Source organism: Rhineura floridana, chromosome 18 (assembly GCF_030035675.1).
Source record: "Rhineura floridana isolate rRhiFlo1 chromosome 18, rRhiFlo1.hap2, whole genome shotgun sequence".
NCBI classification, from domain to species: Eukaryota; Metazoa; Chordata; class Lepidosauria; order Squamata; family Rhineuridae; genus Rhineura; species Rhineura floridana.
Window position 1 is genome coordinate 10,812,086 of NC_084497.1, and position 27,424 is coordinate 10,839,509.

Here is a 27,424-nt window from a genome sequence, read left to right on the forward strand (position 1 = left end):
TTTACCGGGGGCGGCCCCGGCGGTGCGGCAGGAGCGGCGGCGGCGAAGCAGCAGCAGGCGAGGCAGCGGCGGCCTGACAGGAGAGGCCGAGCCCCCCTGCGCGGGTCTGCCAGCCGGGGGCGAGCGGGCATGAGGAGGCCCCGCCGGGCAGCGCCGCCGCAAGCGCCACGCAGCGGCGACCAGGGACTTGCGCGGCGGCCCTGACAGGACGCGCGGAGCGGGCATGGCGGCGGCGCTTCTGGGGCTGGCGCGGCGGTGGTCGCCGTCGGGGCCGGCCCTCGCCCTTGCCTTGGCCCTCGCCCTGGCCGGCATGGGCGGCTGGACCCGCGCCAAGAGTGAGTGAGGACGCGGTGCTGGCAGGCACTAGTAGGTCGATGGGAAGGGCTGCGCGGGGCCAGACCTCCTAACAGCCAGCGCGGCCGTAGCATCGGGACGGGGCTGCGCAATGCAGGCTTAGTACCGCTGCTAGTAGCGGGTTCACATCCGAACGGAGGGTGCGCACTTAGGGGGAGGCCTCCTCTGTGGGGCAACTGCGGTATGTCTAGCGACACCCGTAGCAACAGGGCTTCATCATAGTGTCGGGCAAGGGGCGCGTAGACGGAGGGGAGCGGTGGCGGAGAGCTTACTCTTAAGGATCGCTAGCAGTGGTAGCGGATTTGTGAATCGTGAAGGTGGGAGGCGCACCCAGGAGAGGTTTCTGCCGCTATTGCAAAACACTTAGTAGCACCAGTGGTGGTGGTGGTAGTAGTAGTAGTAGTTTTACATCGGAATAGTAGGGGAGGCTTCTGGAGTGATTGCAATGTAGCTTAGTAATGATAGCACTTGTTATATGCCTTCAAGTCGATCCCAACTTATGGCTACGCTCTGAATAGGGATTTCATGGTAAGCGGTATTCAGAGGGGGTTTCCCATTGCCTTCCTCTGAGGCTAGTCCTCCCCAGCTGACTAGGGCCTGCTCAGTTTGCCACAGCTGCACAAGCCAGCCTCTTCCTTGTCTGCAACTGCCGGCTGGGGGCAACTGGGCTCTTTGGGACAATGCAGCTTGCCCACGGCTGCACAGGTGGCAGGGCGTGTAACCCCTGAGCCACTCCCTGTGGGGGTGATCTGCAGCTGGCCCTTGACACCCAGGAGACAGAGCGGGGTTTTGAACTCACAGACTCTGGACTCCCAGCCAGGCTCTCCTCCCCACTGGGCTATACCAGCTGTATGATAGCACTACTAGTAGTATATTTAAATCAGAATGGTAGGGGGGGGTGTAGGGGGTGATTGCAATACCTTTAGTAATAGAAGCTCTAATAGCAGTAGGTTTAAATCAGAATGGTTGGAGGTGCATTCAGAGAGGACTTTAGGATGCCTGCAATACAGTTAGTAATAGAAGTGCTACCAGTAGTAAATTTATATCATGGTGGTAGAGGTGCATAGATTTCTGGGATGATTGCACTACATTTATTGACGGAAGTACTACTTGTAATAGACTTGATCCTAATAGTAGCAGGCACATGGAGAGGAGACCTCTGAGGTGATATTCGTATCTCTATCTTCCTCCCCACTGAGTGATCATGATTCTCTTTTGGGGCCTGAAGAAAGTTTGCTAATAAATATTAGTAGTACTGTAATGTGCAACATTAGTAGTAATAGCATTATAAGTAGTGTGGTGCATGGAGAGGAGACCTCTAGCATGATCTCTCCCCCCCCCCAATAATCACTCTTGAATTTGCATGGAGAGAGTTACTAGAATTAGTAGCAACAGTATTACAGTGTGATCCTGAACATGTCTAATCAGAAGTAAATCCCTTTGGGTTCAGTGGGGTTTACTTCTAGGTAAGCAGGTATACAGTTGCAACATCGGGAATAGCAGCATTGGTAATGGGAGAATGAATCGTAATAGCTGCAGGTGAATGGAAAGGAGCCATTTGGGATTATGCCCTCTCTCCTTGTGGCGATGATGCCTCTCTTTATATGCCTGGAGAAAGTTTATTAATAAGCATTAGCAATATTACTAAGAGTAGAAAATAATAGCAATAACAACAACAGATGTATGGAGATCACACGTCTGGAATTATTTCCTCATGGGGGTGGTGGTCATGAGACTGATTTGCCTGGAGAGAATCTATTAGTAGAATGGTGGTTACTGATTAATTGATGTATGTGTCTGATGTGCTTCACAAAGTCGGCATCATGTGTTTATTAAAAATATCTATACAACGCTTAACTTCCAAGCATCTTGAAGCATCATACAAGAGAATCAAAAGACTACACAGCAACTGAAACAAAAACAGCAAAAGATGTTCAAACTCCACAAGTGCCCAATAAGATATAGTAAAATGCACGACAGACAGTTCCTTTAGGAAGGCTTGGGTGGAGAGAAAAGTCTTTGTCATGCACAGAGAGCATAAGATCATTAGCTCACTTGTCGGAGTGTTCCATATGTGCAAAAACTGTACCGCATACAGAAAACAAGTAAAAACTGTTACAGCCATAATAAGCTTAAGAGTACAGTCATGGTAATGTTTGTTTTGGTCAAAGACTAGCAAATATGAAATCTAAAAGTTCAGAAATGCAGTCTTCAGAAAGCAGAAGCAAAAACTGCAGCACTGAGAATGTAATATATACACGCCAAGATTAAAAAAATCATCATAAAACATTAACACAACCATGTTATCATCCCTCTCTGACAAGCAATGGCAGCTGCACAGAAAATAGCCACCTTGTGGTTCAGAGGCACCGAGCTTGAAAAACAGCAGGAGATAATAACGTAAACAGCACAGAATGAAAACACCTGGTTGTGCCAGTGATAGTAGTAACGGTAATTCCTGGAGACAGAGTATTTGGAGGTGCTCATGTTGAGCCGCTAGAGGCCTCTTCTCAACACGCACTGACTAATAATAATAATAATATTTTCATGATTAATAGTATGTCGTATTGAATACTGTTGCCCAGAGTGCAAGTCATGGGAATGGGGATGGACTGTGTCGCTCAGTGGTTATGGCACCTGCTTTGGATGCAGAAGGTCCCAGGTGCAATCCCTGGCATCTCCAGATAGGGCTGGGAAATACTCCTTGTCTGAAACTGTTGAGAGTCGCTGCCATTCAGTACAGACAATGGCCTGACTCGGTGTAAGGCAGCATCCTATGTGCCTGTTGAAATCAGCCCTTTATTTAGAACCATGGGAACTGGAATCTTGTTTTATTTTAAAGAAAAGGAGATGGAACTGGACTGCCTTCAAGTTGATCCCAACTTGTGGGACCCTACGAATAGGTTTTTCATGGTAAGCGGTATTACTATTGCCTCCCTCTGAGGCTGAGAGGCAGTGACTGGCCCAAGGTCACCCAGTGAGCTTCATGGCTGTGTGGGGATTCGAACCCTGGTCTCCCAGGTCACTAAGTGACCTTAATCACTACACCACACCACACTGGGTCTCTTAAAGAAAAGGACCTTCGCTTAATGTTAGAGCACCTGCTTTGCATTTAGAAGGCCTCAGGTATCTCTCCAGTAGGACTAGTGAAAGACTCGCTGCCTGAAACCCTGAAGAGCTTCTGCCAGTCAGTGCAGACAGCACTGAGCTAGATGGACCAACTTGGCATAAGGCAGCTTCCTCTGTGCCTATAAACACAGAGATAGCTCCCACATCTCTCCTCCCTTGTTCAAAGCAAAATGAACCACGATCCCCAGTTTGGACATAAAGCTAAGCTGGGGGTTGTAGCTTGTTACTCATGCAGAGTGGAAGTCCTCTCTGCATGATGTGTGAGTGTGGCTTTATCTGTTTATTTTACTATTGTAACTGCTCCCTGGGACCCTATAGTGAACTGCGGATAGGGTGTATTATAAGTAAATATATTCTAGAAGTGCTTAAACAGGCACCCTGAACCGCTGGAGGTATCCAGTATTCACTGCAAAGTGCTCATTCTCCTACCACTGTCCTCCTTTTGTCTGTGTGTTTTAGAAAAATGAGGCGATTGAGTTGAGAAATTCATTTGGCAACCTCGGATGTGGTCTAAGCCATTTCTGAAATGTGTTCCTTGAAAGCTTTAGAAAATTCTAGGGGGGGGGGAGAGGATTAACAGCACTACAGATTGTTTCAAAATGTTTACCCACAATGTGGGCTCTTGTTTAGGGAAGCCCAATTGCTTCAAGGTGACAAAAGTAAATACATTAACTAGAGTTGGAAGCGGGGAGATAGAGAGAACGACAAGAGTTGGAGGGTCTGTTTTTCTCTCTTTTAGTTCTTAGAATGCAGAGAGCTTGGAATACATTGGAACATGGGAATCTGCCTTGTTCAGAATCAGGCCATTTGTCCATCTAGCCCAGTAATGCCTGCGCTGCCTGGCAGTGGCTCTCCAGGGTTTCAGGGACGAGTCTCTCCCAGCCCTGCCTGGAGGTGCTGCTGGAGGTTGAACATGGGACCTTCTGCACGCAAAGCGGCAACTCTGCCACTGAGCTACACCCCAACATCACAGCAGGCCTTTAAGAGGGAGAGAGTTGTGTGTGTGTGAGAAACAACTGCAGGTTTCCTGTCAGTTGGGAGTACTTCAGCAGTGGGATTACTCATGAGCGTGATTTTGGACCCGATCTCTGGTTTGTGTGTGTGTTTACCTCCCTGCCGCAGAGTGGTAAGCGGCGGTAACGCAGCCGAAAGCTCTGTTCACGGCCTGAGTTCGATTCCAACGGAAGGAGGAAGTCGAATCTCCGGTAAAAGGGGTCGAGGTCCACTCAGCCTTCCATCCATCCGTGGTCGGTAAAATGAGTACCCGGCAAACGCTGGGGGGTAAAGAAAGGCCGGGGACGGAACTGGCAATCCCACCCCATATATATGGTCTGCCTAGTAAACGTCGCAAGACGTCACCCTAAGAGTCGGAAATGACTCGCACTGCAAGTGCGGGGACACCTTTACCTTTTATGTGTGTACGAGTTACAATTTTACATCGTGTATGTCAATGTTTAACTGGAGAATGACCAGGAGCATGGCTGGTTTTTTTGCACGCTTGAGGATGGCTTGAGTCATACCACCTTTTATGTTTCCCCACAAGTATTTTTGAAATGGGTCCTGAACTAACACCGCCACCCCTCCTCTGAGTGTCTCTGAATTGCCTGCTGCATCGGGCTCTGAAACGGTTTCTCTTGAATGTGGCATTTGGAACAAGGAGGGGTATAATTGTACCATCCATGTCAATGTATCCGTCGCTGGCTGTAGATGAAATAGGGAGCTGAAGTGGCGAGTGGCCAAGGGCTTGTGCAAGCGTTATTTCATGCAAACTGTGGAGTGGTGTCCTGGGGCTTGGGTTGCGCCAAGAAATGCAAGGCTCCAATCTGAGGGTTCTCTTTGTCGCTCAACCCTCCCACCTGCAGGACTTTGCAGCAAACTGCCAACTAATGCAAAAACAACTTTTTAAAAAACTAGCATAGAGTGAACCCTACAAATGTTTGGAAGGTATAAGTAATGATAAGGATCGTCCAAAACAAAAGAAGGGTCTTGGCTCAGTGTTTGCTTGAGGCTCCAGGTTCAATTCCCAGTATCTCCATGTAGGACTGCTGCCAGCCAGTGTGGGTAATATGCGGTAGCTAGACCATCAGTCTGATTTGGCATAAGGCAACTTCCTGTGTTCCTAAAAAGATAGTGGTGGCCTTGGATGTCTCCTGCTGCTTGATCTCCCAAGGCAGCCTTTGCCAGCCTGTTGCCCTGCAGATGTTTTGGCCTACAATTCGCATCAGCCTCAGCTATGCTGGCTGGAACTGATGGGAGCTGTAGTCCAAAACAGCAGGAAGGCACCGGTTGGCCCAAGAACAGGCTGGCTGCTCTGTAGGGACACTGACTTCTACTCGTGGGACTCTGAGTTCAAACCGACCAAATGTTTAAACAGCCACACACAGAGCGTCATTAACAGTACTGTAAAAGTGAGCCTTTAACAGAGGCTCGGGTGCAATTCCATAAAACCTTCCCACATGTTTTTAAAAGACCCTTTGGAGAGCTCTTGTAAATAATTAAAAAAAAATATTGCTCAGAGGAGTGCCTGTCCGCTCCAGACATGCAGAAATGACAGCTTGATTTCAAGAAGCATTTGGATTTCCTGCTCTTAAGAAGACCATCAACTGAGTGAACGGGAAAGAATATAAACTCCTTTTTAGAAAGCTGTCAAACAGCCTGCTTTCCAGGTATTTAAACCCAGCCTTCGCCAACCTGGTATTTTGACCTCCAGGTATTTTGGACTGCAGCTCACACCAGCCCCAGGGTTGCAAGGAGAAGACAAAATGAATAGATCACTCCCCCCCCCGGTTACCCCAAAGTAATAATCTTACGTTGCTTGGGCAGTGTCGGCATTTGGAGTTGTTGGAGAACGTATCCCAGCTTCACTCAAATGAACTGAAGGCTGCGCAAGTTCAACTTGCCAGTACTTTTGGGAAGCCAAGCTGTAAAGGAGCGTTGCTGCCAAAAGTGTTGCTGTTATTTCTTTAATTTAAAGGGGGGAAATTGGCCCCTGGGGCCACTTCACCACTTGAATCTCTCCATGTTAGCAGTATCAACTCTCCTCTTCTGTTGTGGTGGCCTGAGCTCCTCTCACTCTCCCCACAGCCAGAGCCCCACATGAGTCATGAACGCTTTGTAATCCAAATTGTTTACTATAAACATAACTCTTGCGTTCCAGAATTGCCCCAGCCAAGCACAGTGTTGACTTTGCTGTTTTGAGACCTCAAGGGTACGCTACCAGCTTAGCTTATCTAAGAAGCTCCCCGCAAAAAAATGTTTGTTTTGTTTTTTGTGCTGTGTAGTTCTGGGACCTGGGAGGCATTGGGTCTACTTGTGGACGATGTTAGCAAGTTGGTGGCAGAGCTGGTTGCTGTTCCTGGCCTGTTGTGTTTGGTGTCTAGGAGGTGCTTGCGTTGCTCAGGTCTACTCCGGCCAGAGGTTGGGAGCTGCCTTTTACTGAGCTGAACCCTTGGTCTGTCTAGCTCAGAACTATCTATTGTGAATAAGATTCTAGTCCTCATGGTCCTGAATAAAGAGCTAATTTAAGTAGGAAGCTGCCTTTTACTGAGCTGAACCCTTGATCTGTTTAGCTCAGAACTGTCTACCATGAATAAGATTCTGGTCCTCATAGTCCTAAATAAAGAGCTAATTTATGTAGGAAGCTGCCTTTTACTGAGCTGAACCCTTGGTCCGTCTAGCTCAGAACTGTCTACCGTGACCGGCAGTGGCTGTCCAGGGTTTCAGGCAGGGAATCTTTTCTAGCCACACCTGGAGATGCCAGGGATTGAACATGCAAGGCAGGGGCTCTACCAGTAATCCATGGTCCTTTCAGTGGAAATAAAACAAGATTCTAGTCCTCATGGTCCTGAATAAAGAGCTGATTTAAGTAGGAAACTAGGAATCTGCTCTGCTGAGTCAGACCATCGGCACATTTAGCTCACTACACTGACTGGCAGAGGCTCTCCCCAGGGTTTCAGGCAGGTTTTAGTTCTTTCCCAGCCCAGCTTGGAGGTGCCATTGACCTTCTGCATGCAAAGCAGATGCCCTACCACTGACCTACAGCCCTTCCCCCAGTATATAAATGGCTTCCCCCGTATGGTCAGTGAAGCTAAGGAGAATTCAGTAAATGAGCAGGTTACTTGGGACAACAGAAGTAAGTGTGTGGGCTTGGAGGGGGTGTCCAACAGATGCGATTGCACCGACACCAGCGTAGCTGCCCCCCCCCCCCCAATCTCCCAGGATTTTTTTCTGTGGAAGTGGGATGACTGTAGAGAATCGGGGCTCTAGGACAGCTGAGCCTCCAGCTGCAGGAACAGCAGCTAGGCAGGGAGAGACCTTGTCTGGCATATGTGCCACTGGTAGAACAGCTCACTGGCTAGATAAGAGAACACTATCTCAAGTTGGGATATTTTCCTCAAGGATTTGTTTGTCAAGACAGTTGCACCTGCAGTGTTCAAGGTTAACAAATAAGTCTAACCTTCTACTTTAAAAAATAAATTCCCTAGTGTTCATTCTCTCTCTCTTTTAAGGAAGGACAGAAACACGTTTTGAGTTTGAAGTAGGGCGCATTAAAAGAAAAGCCTTTAAGGTTTTCAAGCAACGGAGTGCTGAATGGATGGCTAGTTCCAAAAAGTCACAAGCAGTGGCTACTAGCCACAATGGCTGTATTCTCTCTCCACTGTCTGAGTACCAGTTGCTGGGAATCACAAGCGGAGGCTCTTGCGCTTAGCTCCTGGTTGCAGGCTTCCTTCCCATGAGGCATTTGCTTGGTCGCTATTTATTTATTTTTATTTAACAAAATTTATATACCACTTAAATGTAAAGACCTCTCAGCGCTTTACGAAAAAACATTAAAATAATCAGTAAAACAGTTAAAAACATGTAAAACAAAACGCCTACTAACGCAAAAGATTAAAACAGATCAGCGTCTGTGGGTCTGGAAAGGCTTGCCTGAACAGAAAAGCTTTAAGCAGGCGCTGGAAGGAATACAGCAAAGGTGCCTGCCTGATGTCAATAGGCAGGGAGTTCCAAAGAGTAGGTGCTGCCACACTAAAAGAACAATTCATTGCAAGTGTGGAATGAACATTATGCGACGCCTGTAACAGTGCCTGTTCCGCAGAGCGAAGTGCTTGAGTGGGTGCATAGGGGTAAGGCGGTCTTGCAAGTAAACTGGTCCCAAGCTATTAAAGGCTCTATATACTAGTAGTAACACTTTGAACTTGGCCCAGTAATAAATTGGCAACCAGGGCAGATTGGCATATAGCAGAGGTGTTGGCATGCAGACATGGTCTCACCCTCGTCAGCAGTCTGGTTGCAGCATTCTGCACTAATTGCTGTGAGAACAGGATGCTGGACTAGGTGGACCCCCCCCCCCTTGGCCTGGTCCAACGGGGCTCTTATTATACTTGTAATGGGAAAAGACCAGTCAGGTCTGGTCGGTCAAGACAAATATGTGGGCCACACCCTGACCTCAGGTGAATCATAGAATAGGGGAGTTGGAAAGGGCCTACAATAGCCTGGTTGATTTTGGACCTTCGTCCCCTGCGTATGGGTCCCTGGAGGCACCTCATTGACCCCAGGGCGGGGGGAAGCAGGCTGCAGAGCCAGGTGGACCTGCCTTGGTCTGGCTGCTCTCACTAGAGGCCCAAATGTCCCTCTCAAGGGTAAACCAGACCTTTATTCAGGACCATGACAACTAGAATCTTGCTTGATTTTTAGGGGAAGGCTGTTGCCCAGTGGCAGGGCACCAGTGACCTGTGATAGCCACCAACTTTGATTGTTGTATAGGAGAGGACTAGACAAATTCATGGAGAGTAAAGGTTATCAGTGGCTACTGGTCACAATGGCTACGTTCTTCTCTCCACTGTCTGATAGCATAGAAGATGGAAACTTAAATTATCTTGCCAAGAGGGAGTTAGACCTAACCCTTCACAAATCTGTCTATCAGTGGCTGCTAAGATATCATGACTAATTGAACATCCAGGTCCAGACGCAGTCTACCTCTGAACACTAGTTGTTGGGGTGCAGACAGAGGGTTTCCTTTATGACCTGTTTGTGGGCTGTCCAAAAGCATCTGGTTGGCCACAGGCTGGAAAGGAAGAAGCTGGGCTAAGATTGCCCCCCCCCCCGTCCGATCAACAGCGTTCCCTAAAACTTGCCCTAAAAGAAATCCTTACAGTGATTAATATTTTTATCCCTTATCTGGGGGCAAAATGTCTGTCTTCTCATTTTGCCCAGAGAAAGTTTTAAGTGGAAACAGTTAGCGGCCCAGAGGCCCTTTTTGCAGTGCTGCCTCTATTAAGACACAGTAATCACTTTTTTAAAAAAAAAATTAAAAGGGGGTTTGAAAAATTCCACCGATGATTTACAAGACAACTTGGACTTGGTGCCAAAGGAATCCTGTTGAGCAACCGTATTGTTCCAGATTTCACAGTAGCGTTGCCAGGTGAATATTTTTATTTGTAATTAATGGACCTTAAACAATTACGCATAGAAGAAGCTTCCACATTTTAATTATTCTAGAAGGGAACAATGAAGTTGGTCTTGCAATCCCCTGAGCCGGGTGCCTGGGGCGGAGAGGAAGAGGGTTGTATCTAAGTTCTACTCAGAGTAGACTCACTGAAATTAACAAATTCTTAAGTTAGCCATGGCTGCTAATTCCAATGAGTCTACTCCTCCTGACTCTTATCATCTTGCAACAGAGCTTCTGCAATTGAATGAAGCATGAAACCGGCTCTGTGTCCTGAACTTGTTGCAGCAGTCAGAACTTACAAACAAACTTCAGCATGTCAGGTTTAAATACCTGGCTGTAGGTCATTTGTGTTTCTCTCCTGCTCCCAGCATCTTCAAAAGGAAAGAGGCCTAGCTTGATATCGTGGGCCTCAGCGGTGACATTTGTCAGGGTTAAGCATGAGTGGCCTTTGTGGAAACCGGGCGAATTGGCCTCAGCTGCCTCTAGTTCGCCATCTGGCATCGTTTTTCTTTTATCTGGGAGGCGTCAAGATGTGTAGGATGCAGCCTGCAGGTTTACTTGGGGGGAGCATGCTCTGCTGTGTCAGATGGGGGGGCTGGACATGGTGGTGGCCATGGGGCGGAGGAGCCAAGCTGGCGAGCAAGGCCGCCTTCTTCCACAGGCCCTCCACCTCTGGCGTGCAGGGAACTTGCTTGCTGTTCCAGATGCCTCTTCCAGGGGCTGGGAGTGCCCCACTTCCTTCAGCCACCTTTTTTAAGGCAGGGGCCAGAGCCTTTTTTTGTGTGAGGGCCACATTCACTGCTGGGCAGCCTTCTGAGGGCCACATGCCTGGGATGGGTGGGGCCAGAGGCATAAGTGGGTGGAGCACCAAATGCACATTGTTACCTTTGGGTGGAGTAGGCTGGTTTCTGCACACGCGCTCGTCCCCCTCTCTGCCCTCCAGCTGGGCAAGGGAGAGGCTTGATCAGGGTTCAAGGGCACCTGTCCAGCCAGTCAGAAACACTCAAGGAAGGTGCAAAGCAGGGCCAGAAAGGGCTTGGAGTCCTGAGGGCCAGGCTGAGAGTCTTGAAGGTCATTATTTGGCCCTTGGCCCCGAGATTCCCCACCCCCTCCTCCTTAAGGGCTGCAGGCACTTTCTTCCCCATGAGGAGGAGGAGGGGGAAAGAGCAGGGACCAAACAACAAGCAGCCCAGCAGCAGTTGCGTAGCAGCTTTAGAGTTTAATTGTATAATATACAATTAATATTTGGTATAATTAAAAGAAAAAACAATACATCACATTTTAAATAAACATAACTAAACAATAAATCTCAACAATGTACATAACATAACAACAGAATAAATAAAACAAACCAAACATAACAATTATAAAAATATCTAGTTAATGATACGATGGTTGTGTTGAGGCGAGTGTGTGTGAACGGTGAGATAGTGTTTAATCCACAGTCTGTCCACAGAGCATTGTGTCCAACTAAGTCAGATATTTGGAGTAGACCCACTGAAATTAATGAACTTCTGTTGATCATACCTGTTAATTTCAGTGTGTGTGCTCTGAGTGTGTCTTGCATACATCCCAGAATCAACATTTGCCTCTCCAGTATTCTCATTGTCTGGCTCCAGGGGAACGCCTTCCCTTTTCTCTTAATGCCTCGGTTGACCCATCTGTACAGTGGGGATAAGCAAGCCATACTTCAAGGTGACAATCCAGTGAGGGGAATGAATGACTTCATTGCGACTGGTCACTTGCAAGCAAAGCAGAACCAAAGGTCATAAAACCCTTTGCAAAACTGAAACAGCAGCAGCGCATAAGAGTGTGTATGTTTTGCCCCGCTGGGACGCCCCCAAGCAGGTGTGGGTGCAACAGCTTTTCCCCCACTTGTGCTGCCAGCAGCTGGCATTACTCAGAGCCACGCTGGGTTGTAGTGTTTATTTTATTTTATTAATTCAATTTGAATTTTGACCTTCCTCTCGAAGGAGCCGGGGGGTGGCAAAGACATAAGTAATAGGAAAAACATTCTGCGTAGCATTTTAAAAACATTCTAAGAGCAGTTAGGAAACATTATCTCACCCAGTGATTTCAGGGTTGCTGGGAACACTATCTTTCAGAAATGTTCTTAAATTCCTCCTGGAAGGCAAGAATGAGGGAGAAACACACCTCAATGGGGAGGGAATTCCACAGACAGGGAGCCATCTCAGGAAAAGTCCCTGTCACAGCGGGTCACCACCAGCTGGGCCGCCCTCAGTGGTCATACCACCAGCAGGGCTGCCCTTGCAGATCATAGAGTCTGAGATGGTTGCTGTTGGGGAAGGCGCTCTTTTAGGTACTGGGTCTCAGGACATTTAGGGCTTTATATGTAGCGGTTAGATGGTCGGACTGGGACCTGGGAGACCAGGGTTCAAATCCACACTCAGCCGTGAAGCTCACTGGGGAACTTGGGCCAGTCACTGTCACTCAGCCTAGCCTATCTCACAGGATTGTTGTGGGGATACAACCAGGAGGAGGAAAGGTCCATGTTTGTATGCCACCTTGAGCTCCTTGCAGGAGAGATGGGATATAAATGTAATAAATAAATAAACAGATATGCTAGTACTAACACCTTGAATTGGGCCTGGTAGCTCAATGGCAGCTGGAGTACTAGTCAGAGTTGGTCCTACTCGGAGCAGACCCATTGAAATTAAAGGGTGTGACCAACTTAGGTACATTGATTTCACTGGGTTGTAGCCAACCAAGCTCCACTCAAGAGCAGACCAACTGGAATTGAAAGTGATCCATGTCCTTTCAATTTCATTGGGTCTGCTGTAAGCATGAGTCATGTTGGGTACAGCCCACTGGGTCTACTCTGAGTAGAACTGAGGGCACTGCCATCATGGGGCGCATAGCCACTGGGAGTCTGTTGTTTGTTGTTATGTGCCTTCAAGTCGATTACGACTTCTGGGGACCCTATGAATCAGCGACCTCCAAGAGCATCTGTCATGAACCACCATGTTCAGATCTTGTAAGTTCAGGTCTGTGGCTTCCTTTATGGAATCAATCCATCTACTGGGAGTCTGAATTTGTTCACGTCCCCTTTCAAAGCCAAGCAAGCTTCATGGGTGAGACTTAAGTCTGGGTAGCTTTTCATAAGGCTGGGAGGGATGTTAATCCGACTCCTCCTAGGCTGAACGTGTCTTTATCTGCTGCAGATTAATGTGTCTGAACCAGATTACAAGACACCACACAGGACAGCAACCACAGGAGCTCTGGGCCAGAAGCGCCTGCAGGGGGTGTTGAGTGGACAAGGGGAACTGCACTAGAAAAGGGCACAGGCAGGTATAGACGGGGATCGTTAGTCAGTCTGGCCACAGAGAGCGGGAAGGCTGTAAGCTTGCAGTCGAGTCGTCAGCTCGTTTTGCTGTCTGTATACTTGTCCTTTTGGACTCGGTGCCTGGAGGAGCCTGCACAGCCCGGTCCTTTCTATTCATTTATGTATTTCCTTTGTTCTGCCAAGAAACAAAACAACAACCCACAAGTAATTACAATAATAAAAAGGAAGAACTAGTGCGTTGTCATGTCCATTAATTTAATTGGTCCACTCTGAGAAGATTAATGTTGGACACAACCCAACCCAGTGTTAAATTAACAAGAACTCATGACTTTGTAAACATTAAATCCCCAGCGGAAAGTTATCCTCCTGCGTCTGGGACCTTCCTTGTTTTTTTCCTGATGGCAACAAGTTCCAGTATGTTGCCACTTCTCTGTAGATAACTGAAATGGCATTTTCCCTGACCCTGAGCATGGATATGTGCAGTGACCATTATTTAAAGTCAAAACTGGTCTGATCAGGCAACATCATTTGTGGTGCTCCATCGTCATCATGTTCAGATCCGGAGTTCCTAGTAGGGAGAGAGTTTTGCCCAGGTACCAGCTAAATCAGCTTTTCCTAACCTTTGGGTCCCCGGATGTTGCTGGACTACCACTCCCATCAGCCCCAGCCAGCATGGCCAGTGGTCCGGAATGATGGGAGCAGCAACATCTGGAGTCCCAAAGGTTAGGAAAGGCTGAGCTAAATAGAGCAGCCTTCTCAATCTGGTGCCTTCCAGATGTTGCTAATAATAACCATAACATCGCTGCTTTTTTCTTTTTTAAGTTTTATACTGGAGTAGGTGGCCTGGTTGTGGTGGGACAACCTCCTAAGAACCGCTTGTTGGATCAGGACAAATTAGTCTACTCCTCTTGTAAAGCCATCAAAGTCAGTGGCCATCTCTTCCTCTTTTGGGAGCAAATTCCATAGTTCAAGTAGCTGCTGCATGGGGAAGGACTTTCTTTTTTCCTGAATCTTCCAACATTTAGCTTCATTGGTGACCAATTTTGAGTGGGACATGCTGTGATCCATGGTCCCCGGTGCAACTGTTGAGAAGCATGGGGATGTAACAGGATAGAACCAGCAGCAAGATTTGGAGATGAAGTGCCTTTGTGATCTTGGATGTGGTTCTGTGTGTTTTTAACGCTCACGTGGACTTAGAACTGGCCCAGAATCTTACTAATTACCAGTAAACACTTTGGTTTTGAATTATTCTTGTTTTTTTTTTTAGTTAAAATTCAATTAAAGTATATTGGACAAATAGATTCTGCCCTTTTCCTGACAAGCCTTGGTCGTGCTCGGGTGGTGGCAGAGTTCCGTGGCTGCACCCAACTGGGGGATTTCTGCTAGCGCTGCCCAGCTGCACAGACACCCTCCCTTGAGTTCATCCTGATTCCCCTTGTCCTGGAGTAAACACCAGAGGATTGCACCTTTACCTATTTAATTTAATTTTAGTGTGTGTATTTAACACAATTTGTATACAGCTTGATTGTAACAAAACCTATAAGCAGTTTACAAAAATACTAAAATAATTAAAAGCAAGTAATTAAACAAATTTCAAAGATAATTAAAATTAACAGTGAGCTAAAAAAGAGATTTAAACAGGTCGACATCTCTGTGTCTGGGTAGGCTTGCTTAAATAAAAATGTTCTAACAGGTGCCAAAAACAGTACATCAAAGGCACCTGCCTAAAGTCAATAGGCAGGGAGTTCCGAAGCATAGGTGCAACCACACTAAAGATTATTTCTTACAAGTGTGGAATGAGTATTATGTGGCACCTGTAACAGTGCCAGTTTCATTCAACTTGGCCCATTCATTTCAGTGGGTCTGAACTTCTTAACATTTTGACTAAAAGTGTGCATGCCGTATCCCAGATTTTAGCTAGCCAAAAGTCTACAGAAGGAGTGATGGTATTCTTCTGGTTCTGGAGTATCCTCATTCTGGCTCCCATTATTAAATAAGTTTTCATTTCTATATCTTTTGATATTATATCCATGAGGTACCCAAAGAATATTACCATAGGGTCTCTTGGGAGATCGTAATTTTGTTGAATCTTAATGACCCATGAATTTATAGTAATTTATTAACTGTATTTCTAACTTGAAGATATTGAAGAAAAGACGGTTGAGCATATTCTAGAGTTTGTTTAACCTGATCAAATGTTTTACATATTCCTCCCATCAGCATATTCTTAATGTCAGTTAATTCATATTTCTCCCAGCAGGGTCATACTCCCCAACAGATCTTTTCTACTACATTCACTATTGTAGTAAGTTGCTGTACTGTAAATGGTGATAAACCTGGGCTCAGTTTGGTTTTAACTTTTTCCTTACTGAATAAATATCTTTAGTATTTACGTTTTCATTTATTATTAAGAGATCTTTCTTGTCACAACACCAGAGAGTGTTTTTCTATTGCAGTAGACAAACCATCTTCTTCAATATTTAATACTGTGGACTTTACAGTTTAATTTTGCAGCATCGTAATATCATTTTACATTGGGAAATCTTAGGCCTCCATTGTCTCCTGTTGATATAATGTTTTTGCTGTTTCTTTTGCCTTCTTACCTGCCCATAAAAGGTCTAATAATAATTTTTGCCATTTTTAATTAAAGTTTCATTAGCCTTCAATGGTATATTTAACAGCGGGAATAAAACTCATGGCATTATATTCACCTTTGTAACTGAGTTCCTAGCCATCCAAGATAGCTTTAAATTCTCCCAGTTTAAGAGATCTTTCTTTGTTTCTTGCATTAGCTTATTATGATTAAATATTATAGTTTCTTCCAGGTCTTAAGTTATCTGACCTCCCAGATATCTAATACGAGCTTCCCTCCATGGAATTAGATATTTCTTGGCTAAATAATTTTTCACATCTTTTTGTGTTCAAACCACTCTGATTTTGTCAAATTAATATTATATTCTGATATTTGACTATAATCTTCAGAAGGTTTCAAAACCTTCCCAAATTGATCTTTCTGGATTCTTTAATATCAGGACTGTGTCATCTGCATATAAATTTATTTTAAACGTGTTATTTCCTACCTCCTGTCTTTCAATATCTTGAGTCATTCTGACAGCTTCTGCCAAGGGTTCTATTGCAATGTTAAATAATACTGGTGCCAGTGGACATCCTTGTCATGTCTGCCTGTATGGCTTGAATTTTTCTGACCTCATTCTACTTGCATAAACAAAGGCATTTGAGTTTCCATATATTAGCTTAATCCAAAAGTGGACCCCAGTCCCATTTTTTCCACAATGTGAAATAAACATTCTCTTTCCACATGATCAAATGCTTTTTCTGCGTCTAAGAATATTAGGCCATAAAGATCATGTTGCTTTTTACATTTTTGTTACAACATTTAGAATTCTTCGAATCCAGAGTGACATTTTCCTGTCCTAACAAATCCAGCTTGACCCTCTTTAATACATTTTTCTGAGAAGATATTTAACCAGCTTGCCAATATACTGGACCATAATTTAAAGTCTTGATTTCATAGTGAAATCGTTTTATACACTTCCACTTTTGTCAGATATTTACCCTGTTTATGTTGGGGAGGGGGTTTAAAGGTCTCTTGTTACATTCAGAGCCAGTAAATTTGTTTTTATTTATTTACTTACTGTATTTATATCCCCACCTTTTAACCAAAAAGACTCTCAGGGCAGCTTACAAAGATCAGTTCTGTGACTGTTCCTGCCCTCAGGCTCACAAAGACATGACACGAGGAAAATGGAATGAGAGGAGAGGAGGGAAAAGCACCCTCAAGCACAAAGTTTTAGGGTGTACTCAGTTGTAGGTCATGGCGTATAACCCCATTTAAATTGATGGACATGACTAACATAGACCATTAGTTTTGGTGGGTCCGCTCTGGTTAAAGGTTAGTTGGATGCAACCCCCAGCTGTCACCACTGGTGGTTCTAGCCATAGTCCCTGCCAGGTGGGAGAAGAAGTATATTGTTGGCAGCTAGAAAACTCTTCAATTACTTATTTTAACCTTTTCTCTGGTTCTCTCTCTTTCTCTGTCTTCAGTTTGCCCAAGTATGAAAATCCGCAACGACCTAACCTACATCAGGGAACTTGAGAACTGCACTGTGGTTGAGGGGCACTTGGAGATCCTTCTCATGTTTGGAACCAAGACTGATGACTTCCGAGCTCTTAGCTTCCCCAAGCTCACGATGATCACAGAGTACTTACTGCTGTTCCGGGTCTACGGCCTGGAAAGCCTCAAGAAGCTTTTCCCCAACCTCACCGTCATCCGCGGGACTGTCCTGTTCTTCAACTACGCCTTGGTCATCTTCGAGATGGTTCACTTGAAAGAGGTTGGCCTTCACAGCCTGATGAATATCACGCGGGGGGCTGTGCGGATCGAGAAGAATGCGGAACTGTGCTACTTGTCCACCATTGATTGGTCTCGGATTGTGGACTCTGTTGAAGACAACTATATTGTCGACAATAAGCGGGACGAGGAGTGTGGGGATGTGTGCCCAGGAACAGCGCAAGGGAAAAGCATGTGTTCGCCAACGGTGATCAATGGCATTTTCATAGAGCGATGCTGGAGCCATGAGCGTTGCCAGAAAGGTAGGGAGAGGGTTTTGCACAAAATGTTACATTCCAGTCAAGAAAGGCGTGAATAGATTAACTTCATTTTCTTACAGAACTATCCCTGCAGTTTAACAGAGGCGTAAAACAGGACCCGGCAGTCCTAGAACTCCTTCTCGGCTGCCCCAGAAGTCCAAGCTTCCCTCTGTTTCCCAGAGTTCTATCAGTTTTTACTTAAAGGCACAGTAACATATTAACTGGCCATGAAGACAAAGCTTAAGGCACACTGTAAATTTACATAAGCTTACGGAAGGCTCAGATTACCTTTCAGAAATGCAGCCTAGCACAGTGGTCAGGAGTCTGTGACCCTCCAGGTGTTTGCTGGCCTGTGACGCTCATCACTGTCCCTGACCGTTGTCCATGCTGCCTGCTGGACTTGGGGCCCAGCAACATCTGGAGGGCCACAGGTGATCCCCATCCCTGCTCTAAGAGGCCTCCCCCCGCCATGAGGGAATACCTCTTCTAAATGGAGGCATTCGTCCATCTCTCACCTGCAGGAAGGAATGCTACTTCTTACAGGAGGGTTGGGGAACTGGAAGCTTTTCAGATATTGTTGAGCTACAACTCATATACCCTGCCTGGAGATGCCTTCGGGGATTGAACCTGGGACCTTCTGCATGCAAAGCAGATGTTCCACCCAGGAGCAGTGATACTTTCCTTCGGTTCAACTTCCCAGTCTGTATGTGTGTGTTTGTGTGGAGGGTCCCAACTCAGCAGTGGAGTACCTGCTTTTGCTTGCAGAAAATCCCCAGTTCCATCCCTGGCATCTCAAGGTTAGAAGGTGCTGGGAAGGATATCATCCTGAGGCTCAGGAGAGCTGCTGCAAGTCAGAGCAAATAATGCTGGGCTAGTGTGGCGTAGTGGTTAAGGTGTTGGACTACGACCTGGGAGACCAGGGTGCAAATCCCCACACAGCCATGAAGCTCACTGGGTGACCTTGGGCCAGGCACTGCCTCTCAGCCTCATGAAAACCCTATTCATAGGGTTGCCATAAGTTGGAATCGACTTGAAGGCAGTACATTTACATTTAGGCCAACAAAGAGCCTGATCTGTTCCTAAGCGCAAGGGGGGGGGCTTGCAACTTCTTTTGCAGGTTCCCAGGATGGCTCCTGCCAGGTGCACAGGCTGGGTGAAGGGACTGGATGACCCTGGGCAGGTGCCTGTACCTCTTCAGGATCGGTGCATGGGAGCCCTCTAGCTTGAGGTCTCCTTTCCACATTGAGGTGTTTCAACTTAAGCAAACTAAAAAGCCTAAAGCTCTGTGTATTTGTGTTTGTTTTTAAGTTCAGAAACTGCTTAACAATAGGTTGTATCTTGTGTGCACTGGCCATATTATTATCATTAACCATAATCATTCCGTGCATTTCAAATCTCTTGTGTTAGTGGTTTGGCTTTGCTCAGGGAGAGAGAGAAAACAAAGACTTTGGTCTTGATTGCTGGCTAAATTCATTCTCAAGTTTACTCAACACACCCAAGCTTCCTTGTAGGTTCTGTTTGTTTACATTTTTATAAAAAAAGAATTGTTTTACAAGTCCAAACATTTGGAGTGGTAAGCGCTTACAGTTGAAGATATATACACACAGCTTGGGGAAAAAAACCTTTTAAACTCAGCAAACTATTGTGACGGCTGAACTTCCTTTGTGTACGATTTGACTGCCAAGTTTTGAAGGAGCTTGATGTGTATGGTGTGTGTGCGCACGGCTCACGAACACATCCCCAGCCAGGATGGCTACAGTCTCCCTCCCCTGTCGGAGGCAGTACATGCTTCTAAATGCCAGTTGCTAGGAATCAACAACACTGGATAGCTGTCTGAGACTTTTTGGTGTTCATTTGTTCCAGTGTTCTCTCCTCGATCGAGGGTGTGTCCCAGGAGGCCTAGCTGATGCGCATAGAACATAATGACCGCCTCTACCAGTTTTTTAGCTGGATGCTGCTAGCCTGTTCTCACCTACTGCCTGCAACACTTGGAGCTGCAATAGCTTCCTTCTAGCAGATGCTAGATCCTTGGAAAAGGATTCCCTTCTCACTTCCCCTTGCTACTTCATTTGTCAAGGGTGGGGAGCCTTTTCCAGCCCCAGGGCCACGTTCCCTTGCAGGCAGGCTTCCAGAGGCCACAAACCTCTGGTGGGTGTGGCAAAAGTGGATGTGACCATTCTCCATCCTGACGAGACGCGTCGTCAGCGCAGTTCAAGGGCACATATAGCCAGAGGAGGGCACAGAGGTGCAGAGTCTAGAGAGCCTCTTTTGACCACCAGGCCTGAGCTTCTCCCCCCTCCATGTGATATGCCTCTTTACTTCATGTTAACCACTCAGAAGTGCTTATAATTTATTTATTTTAGGGCCCCAGTTGTTTTTGTTGTTGTTTTGGTAGCAGAGGCGAGTGTTCCCCCTTTCAATGCCACAAAAGCCTTGTGTGCAGTTTGCCACGTTCTGTTTGAGCTAATCTCAACTCTCCTCTGTCTGATCCAGCAGACAAAATAGGGGGGGGGCTGCAGCCTCGACCTTAAATCCTGGCAAGGGAAGCTTTTCCCTCGAGCATGTTTGCGTTTTCCAGTTCTGTTCTCTTGTAACTGCGTATCTCTCTTCTCTTCCTCTCTCCCCACCTCCTTCAAACTCCACATGTGTCCATCTTCCCACTGGCGAAAGCACGTCTGTTCCCAAAATTGGCATTCCAGTCTGATTTGGCTCGCTAGCCCTGGTTTTTCAAGTGGCTTCTTTGCTCTTCTGCGTTTTTTTGCAGTTGCTGATTTGCAACTGCTGTAGGGAGTGGGTGGGGAACTGTGGGCTGCTCTAGGGGGTTGAGCCCTGAAGGCTGTTTTCTTAGATCTGTTGGGAGCCCAAGGAAAGCTATTTGCTTGCAGGCCCCATTTGGCCGAGTTCTGCAATCCCTGAAGAGCCCCATGCATCGTAGCTTTGTCGAAGTTGCTACCAAGACTTTGCCTTTTCAGAAAGTGTCAAAGTTCAGAGGTGTGTGTGGGAAACAGTGTCTTGTAATGTTTACTTAGGTAGGAATATTTCTTAGCAACAGTTTCCTGCAACTTATTTTAAATGTCCTGGGAATTTCTGTAAATCATAAGCCAAGCATTGTTGTGTGCCATTTCCTTCTCCCACCTCCTAACCTCGTCCCCTCTCTTGATAGGGACCCAAGATAGCTCTGGATTAAATTGGCCCAATTCTCAAGAGTGTGATATTTCTTAAAAGCTTTGGAAACAACACACAAAAGAAGTACATTTCCTGTTGCTAGTCTGAGAGAAGGAAAAAGCGATTTATTTATTTTTATTTGGATGTTTTATTTGAAGGTTGGCACCTGAGAATTGTAATGGGTGTCGTTTTTCCAGTGTAGCCAAGTGATTTCATTACCCATATTTGGGGTGGGACTTCTAAGAACATATGCAGAGTCATCTAGTGCTGGATCAGGCCAGAGGGGGCCCATCTAGCACACCAGCAACTTTCCCCACTTGCAGCTGGTGATCAGACGCATGCCAACTCACAGGAGAGATAGTACCAGGGAGGGATGTGCTAGAATTCTGCCCAATTTGGATTTGGTACTGAATTTTCCTTTTTTTTTTTTTTTTACAATAATTTTTATTCAAATTTTCATAAAACATAGAAAACAAAATCATAAAACATTCAAAGACAAAAAACAAAACAAAACAAAAATGATTAAACAAAAAAAAATAAAATGTTGACTTCCCATTTTTCACATATCAAATCAGTTATAGGTCTACAATATATAACAATCCTGTCTCTTAAATCATATTATAAAATCACTTTCCTCCAGTAGTTATCTTAATTAATCATCAAATCTCATAAACATTACTTTATTCTTTCCACAAAAAGTCAAAGAGAGGTTTCAATTCTTCAAGAAATATATCTATCAATTTTTCTCCAAATAAACATGTCAATTAATCCATCTCGTTAATAATTATAATAATCTTATTGTCATAATCATAGTCCAAATAAACATTTCGATTAATCCATCTCATCAGAATCTGTTAGGTCCAATAATTTCAATAGCCATTATTCCATTATCCCTGTTAGTTCCATCTTCCATCTTCAATAGTCCTGTTAAGTCCAGTAATTTCAGTGTCCAATCTTCCATTATCAGTATTCCATAATAATCTTGCTGTTGTAGCCATAGTCATATAATAAGAGTCTGATGGGAATTTCCTCTATCCCAAATATTTTCTTGCCATCCATTCTGAATAAGTTGCTGAAACATTGTTGTAAATTCATATCTGTGTTCTTCTTTTTTAGAAAATGCACTGGCTCATCTCTTAAGAGTTTTTCCATTGTCACATGACTGCAGTTAATTCCATAGATTTTCTCTATATCAAGCTCCATCACATCATTCCAGTCCAGAAGATTATCCAAGCCATTGATAACTTTATCTCTAATATCTTCATTAATTTCTTCAGAGATAACGTTAAATTCCAAACAGTAGATTTTATTTCTAAAATCCATAAACTCCAGATCTTTTTCCAATTCCACATTTGTTCCAATCTCCAGGGCTTGTATCTTCCCTTTATTTTTTCTTTTCTCATCTCTGATCTCATTCTCCTCTCTCACAGGATCCCCTATTTCTTTAAACTCCTGCGTCATTTTGCTCAATTCAATTTTCAGCTCCTTACTACCCTGTCGCAGGGTTTGTTTCGTTATCTCAATCTCATCCATTATTTTCTGAAACATAATTACTTCCAGATTCTCAGCCACTTTCTTGATTGCCATTTTTAAAACCACGAAAACAAAGCAAAACAAAAATAAAGAAGAACCACTTCTTATTTCAGCAACAATTGGGTTAATATTCCAGGCTTGATGACATCACAGTATAAACAGAGCAACCTGCCTTATCTCTCTACGTTCAAGAATGCAAAATAAATTTAGTTCCCAGCATCAAAACAGTTAGTGGCGTCGTGAAGAAGCAGATTCGTCAAAATAAAATAGACCAAAAAGAGAATAGTCCCAGACAATATAATATTCCTCGGAATAGAAATCAGGAATAGAAATCCCTCTTCTGTTTATTATCTTTAGAATGCACTTCCAGGACAGCTTTTTGCGACAGAAACAGAGATAAGCTGTTAATTTCGTGAATAACAGAGAAGAGCTATATCTCACCCAGAAGTTGTCCAAAGCCGATCAATCTGACAAATCTCCTTTTGCTGCAACAATTTAAACCAAGTAAAAAAAATAATAGAAAGAAGGGTGCTTGCCTGTTAGTCCGTTCTCTCTTTCAAGAAAAGATAAACGTATCGCTTAAGCAGATAGAGCTTGTTAGGAAGTCCGTCCGGCATTGTTGGCTGGACCTTATCTCATAAATTAATGAAATCCAGTCCTCCCAACAAAAACAGGCTTTGAGGTTGATCTCTACGTTTCTCCCTGCCCGGGAGAAATTTCATCAGTCAAAAAAAAAATGTTCTGACTGATTTATATCTGAATAAGCTTCTTTTGAGGCGGGAGCCCGTCCCAAAAGCAGGCACAAGCGAAGTCACCCTTCCCGGAAGTCCGGATTTGGTACTGAATTTTCCATGAATTTGCTATCATTGCAGATTGGATTTTTATGTAGGGATTTTCTGTGCTACTTTTGGAAACAGATTTTTTTAATAAAAAGTCAGCATCTAAAATATTAATATTAATAGCAATATTTTATTGATATGTCCTTCAATTGATCTATATTTCCTTTAATTTATCAACATTTCCTTTAAAATATGGATATTTCATTTCAAAATACAGTAGGGCCCCACTCATATGGCAGGTTACGTTCAAGGTCCCCGCTGAAAAGTGAAAACCGCTGGAAAGTGGGGCCTTGCTGAATTGATATTAATATCAACATTTTTTCCAAGAGGGAAAAAACGGATCGGTAAAAGCAGCGGCTTGCTGGCAAAGAACAAACTTGAATCGATGACAGCCTGTTACGTCTATAGAATGCTTTCAAACCAGCACCGGCCAATGGACCCCATCCCTAGCTAGTACACACACAGGCATCGATGGCCTTTTCCTCCATGAATATGTCTAATCCCCATTTCAAGCCATCCAGGCCATCGCTACGATTTGTGGATTCGAATTCTGCCGTTTCTCTGTGCTGTGTGAAAAACTCCTCCCTTTCCTCTGCCCTGAATCTTCCAAAATTCAGCTTCATTGGGTGACCCTGCTGGCTTCTAGTATTGTGAGAGAGGGAGAAAAATGTTCTCCACGCCTGTGGTTCCCAAACTTTTTCCCCCAATGAAAAACTGCTGATGTCTTGATAGGCCGCTTCATGATTTACCGTGCTGTGTTTTTGTTTCTTTTTATTTCTTACATATATTGTGATTTTTGTATTACAATATAAGAAATAAAAGACACAGTAAGAAGACAATTAAAAATCTAAGGAATGTTTAATGTGGACAAGCCGCAGGGCCACCTGAATGAAGTTTATGGACTGCTGGTGACCCGCGGGCCTCGGTTTGGGAGCCCCTGCTTCGTCCACACCGTGCACAACTGCCTACGCCTCTTGTCATTGAAGCAAAGAAGCTGTGACTGTGTGCCAGGTCAGGCCATTTGCCCGGCCAGGCTACCATTCTTCTCTGCTCTGCCTGGGAGCAGTTTTCCAGGATCTCAGGCGGAAGGGAGTGTGATGTTCCTATATTAGTGTAAATAGGGTAAGTGCTGTTTGTTTAGAAGATACATGGTAAGTGGATGTGAGGTGGATGTGGTGTGGACGTGTGTGGACGTTGGTGGACTTGAGAGGGTTGTTTTGGTGGGTTTTGAGAGGAGATTGTGTGGAGAGTTGGTGGATGTGAGGAGAGTTGGTGGATGTGAGAAGAGGGTGGAGTTCGGATTAATACTAAGACCAGTACCTCAGGAATAGATGTAACCATATGCTTAAGTGCCTTTTAAAGAAATCTTGTTATCTCTGTTATATAATAAAATACTTATTTGGTTTACCAGAGGCCTGATCCTTGGCTGGGGTTTCACAGACCAGAAGGGAGGGTGAGGTAAATAACCAAGGCTGAAAAGTGGCAAATGGTGGCAGCGGGTGAAGGGAAGAATATAACACCACAAGTATTCAGAGCAAACCAGAATTATAAGCAGTCTGAGTAAATCAAAGGGATTGGGACAGCTTAAGCACGCAGTCACAGAGGTAACCTAATTGAGGGAGACTCAGGCAGAGTCTCTAGGAATACTGGTTATAGGACGTGACTGGTGGTGCTGCCTAGCAGGGGGATCTGTTAAGATCTATGCTAGAGCGGAGAGGGAAACCATAAAAAAGGACAGTCCGGACTGGTGGAGTCCCTGGTGGTGCCTAGAGACAGGCAGTAACCACGAGCAGGTAGGAACCTGACAGGGAGAGCCAGGGAAGGGCGTCACAGGGAGGCTTTCCTGTCACTTGTTGCCTCTTTGGCAAAGAGATGCCAGGGACCACACTGAAGATCACCAATCTACATGCCGAGTGTGTCCTCTGTCCTCAGCTGTGGACTCTCCTGTAAATGTTTGCCAGAGCTAGCATTAGGTGAAAGTGGGCTGGTAATTTAACAATATATTGCAGAGAGGTAAGAACAGGTATCAGTAAAGCCAGTGTCAAGTGGTGCCCGTGGGGACCGGTAGGGTGGAAGGCAAGGAGGCCCACAGTAGGTGGAGCCGGTGGCAATGATAGGCGAAGCCGGCTCATCTTAGCTTTGTCTCCATTCTCCTCCCACTTGAGTTCTACCCGGGCAATACTGAGGGTGCCTCAAGACTGTCGCTATTTTGCAGAAGGGATTCAAGGGCACAGTGTAAAAGTAGAGGCAGGACCAGTTCCTAGGAATTGTAGGTGGGGAGAGTTGCTGCCGTGCTCAGGTCCTCCTTGGGGGCTCCCCATTGGGGCATGTCTGTTTGGCCACCGTGAGGAGAGGATGCCGGAGCTCTTTGGCCTGATGTGGCTGCTTCAGGGCTCCTCTTACATTCTTACCTTCTGTACAGTGTCTCATTAGAGGTGCAAAATCACAGTGGGAGAGGGGAGGTTGGAGGGATAGCAACTGTGTGCGAGTCTCTGCTGCAGGAGCGTTTTGTGGCATGCTCTTTCTCCACATCCATTGCATGCTTTCCCACTTAGCAGAGCACACACATTTGTCGCTGTGAGCTACCCTCGCTTGCGCTGCTCTGGAATTCCTGTGGAATTCTGGCTATGTGGCCATGCTGGAATTGCTCGACCCTGGTTGCAAGGCTCTGTGTCTGTCAGCTGGAGCTGGGGGAGGAGGAGGAGGATGAAGATGACGAAGGCCTTTCCTCCTTTGTGTGGAGCGGAGCTTGCAAAACAACTTGGAGAGCAAGCAAGTGAGCTTCGCCCACAGACAGAGCAAAAGGCAGACATTGTACAGAAGGGTTTGATGCGTGCATGAAGCTCCCTTATTCCAAGTGAGGCCATTGGTCATCTAGTTCAGTGCTGTCTTTGCTGACTGGTGGCTGCTCTCGGGGATTCAGACAGCCGTATCAGGAGACACCGAACCTGGGATCTTTTGCATGCAGACCGTGTGCTCTGTCGCTGAACTACGGCTGTAGGCAGCCCTAGAAGCGGTCCTCAGTGGCAAGTGCCTGGAATGTGTTAAGTCATAAATGTAGTGCCATCCGTAGATGGGATTAGCCTGGGAAAGTTAGAAACATAGGAAGCCGTCTTATCAGGTCGTTAGTTCATCTAGCCCAGTACTGCCTGCACTGGCTGGCAGCAGTGGCTCTCCAGGGCTTCAGATGGGCTTTTTTCCCGGCCCTGCCTGGAGATGCCGAGGGTTGACCCTGGGACCGCCTGCATGCAAGAATGGTGCTCTGCCACTGAGCTGTGGCCTTTCCCCAGAGCGTTAGATGAGCCTGAGCACCTCTTTTTCTTAGAAACCAAGTGCCAAGGGACAAGAAAAGATTCCGACTAGCCTCCTCCAACCTGGTGCCCCTCAGTTGCTTTAGACTACAACTCCCATCAGCCCTGAGCGGCACGTGCTGAGGCTGATGGGAATTGTAGTCCAAACTATCCGCCCCCTGTCCACACAGCAAGCAAAGGCTTATCAGGAAATGTTCGAGCTGGCAAGCCATTTCTGCCTATCGAGGCCACTGATGGATTGTGCTGCTGAGCTCTGACTCCCATCAGCTTGAGTCCCAGCCATTGTAGCCAGTGGCCAGGTCACTGTCTAACAAACAGTCTGGAGGGCCACAGCTAGCAATTCATTGGATCCAGGGTGGTCTCACTGGCTTTCACTGGTGTTCAGAGATGTCCATGTAACAGGGGCACAGGATGGCACCTTATGCCAGGCTGGGCCGCTGGTTTACCTAGGCCAACATCGTCTTCTCCTGACTGGTAAGCAGCTCTCCAGGGTCTTGGGCAGAGGGGCAGAACCCTTCCCCATCACCAGCTCCTGGGATCACATGAACTGAAAGAAATGGGGGGTTGCACCCAGGGCCGTGTGCATGTGGAGCATAAACTCAGCCACGAGCATCGGCCTCTCTCCCGGCTGAAAACGTACACTCAGGAGTTCGGATTGGATAAGACTCCTGAGTGTGTGTCTCTGTGTGTGGTCACGTGAGAAGGGCCAGGACTCAGGGGTGGAGGT

The 27,424-nt window shown here is 45.9% G+C and overlaps 1 protein-coding gene across 1 annotated transcript in view; it reads left to right on the plus strand.

The window, feature by feature from the left end:
* Positions 1-27,424, plus strand: part of INSR (insulin receptor) — an 87,392-nt gene continuing 59,968 nt past the window's right edge. Inside the window, exons 1-2 of the mRNA XM_061602074.1 lie at positions 1-335; positions 17,304-17,852. Of these exons, the coding sequence (XP_061458058.1) occupies positions 224-335; positions 17,304-17,852 (661 nt within the window). The 5' untranslated portion in view covers positions 1-223. The remainder of the gene's footprint in view (positions 336-17,303; positions 17,853-27,424) is intronic.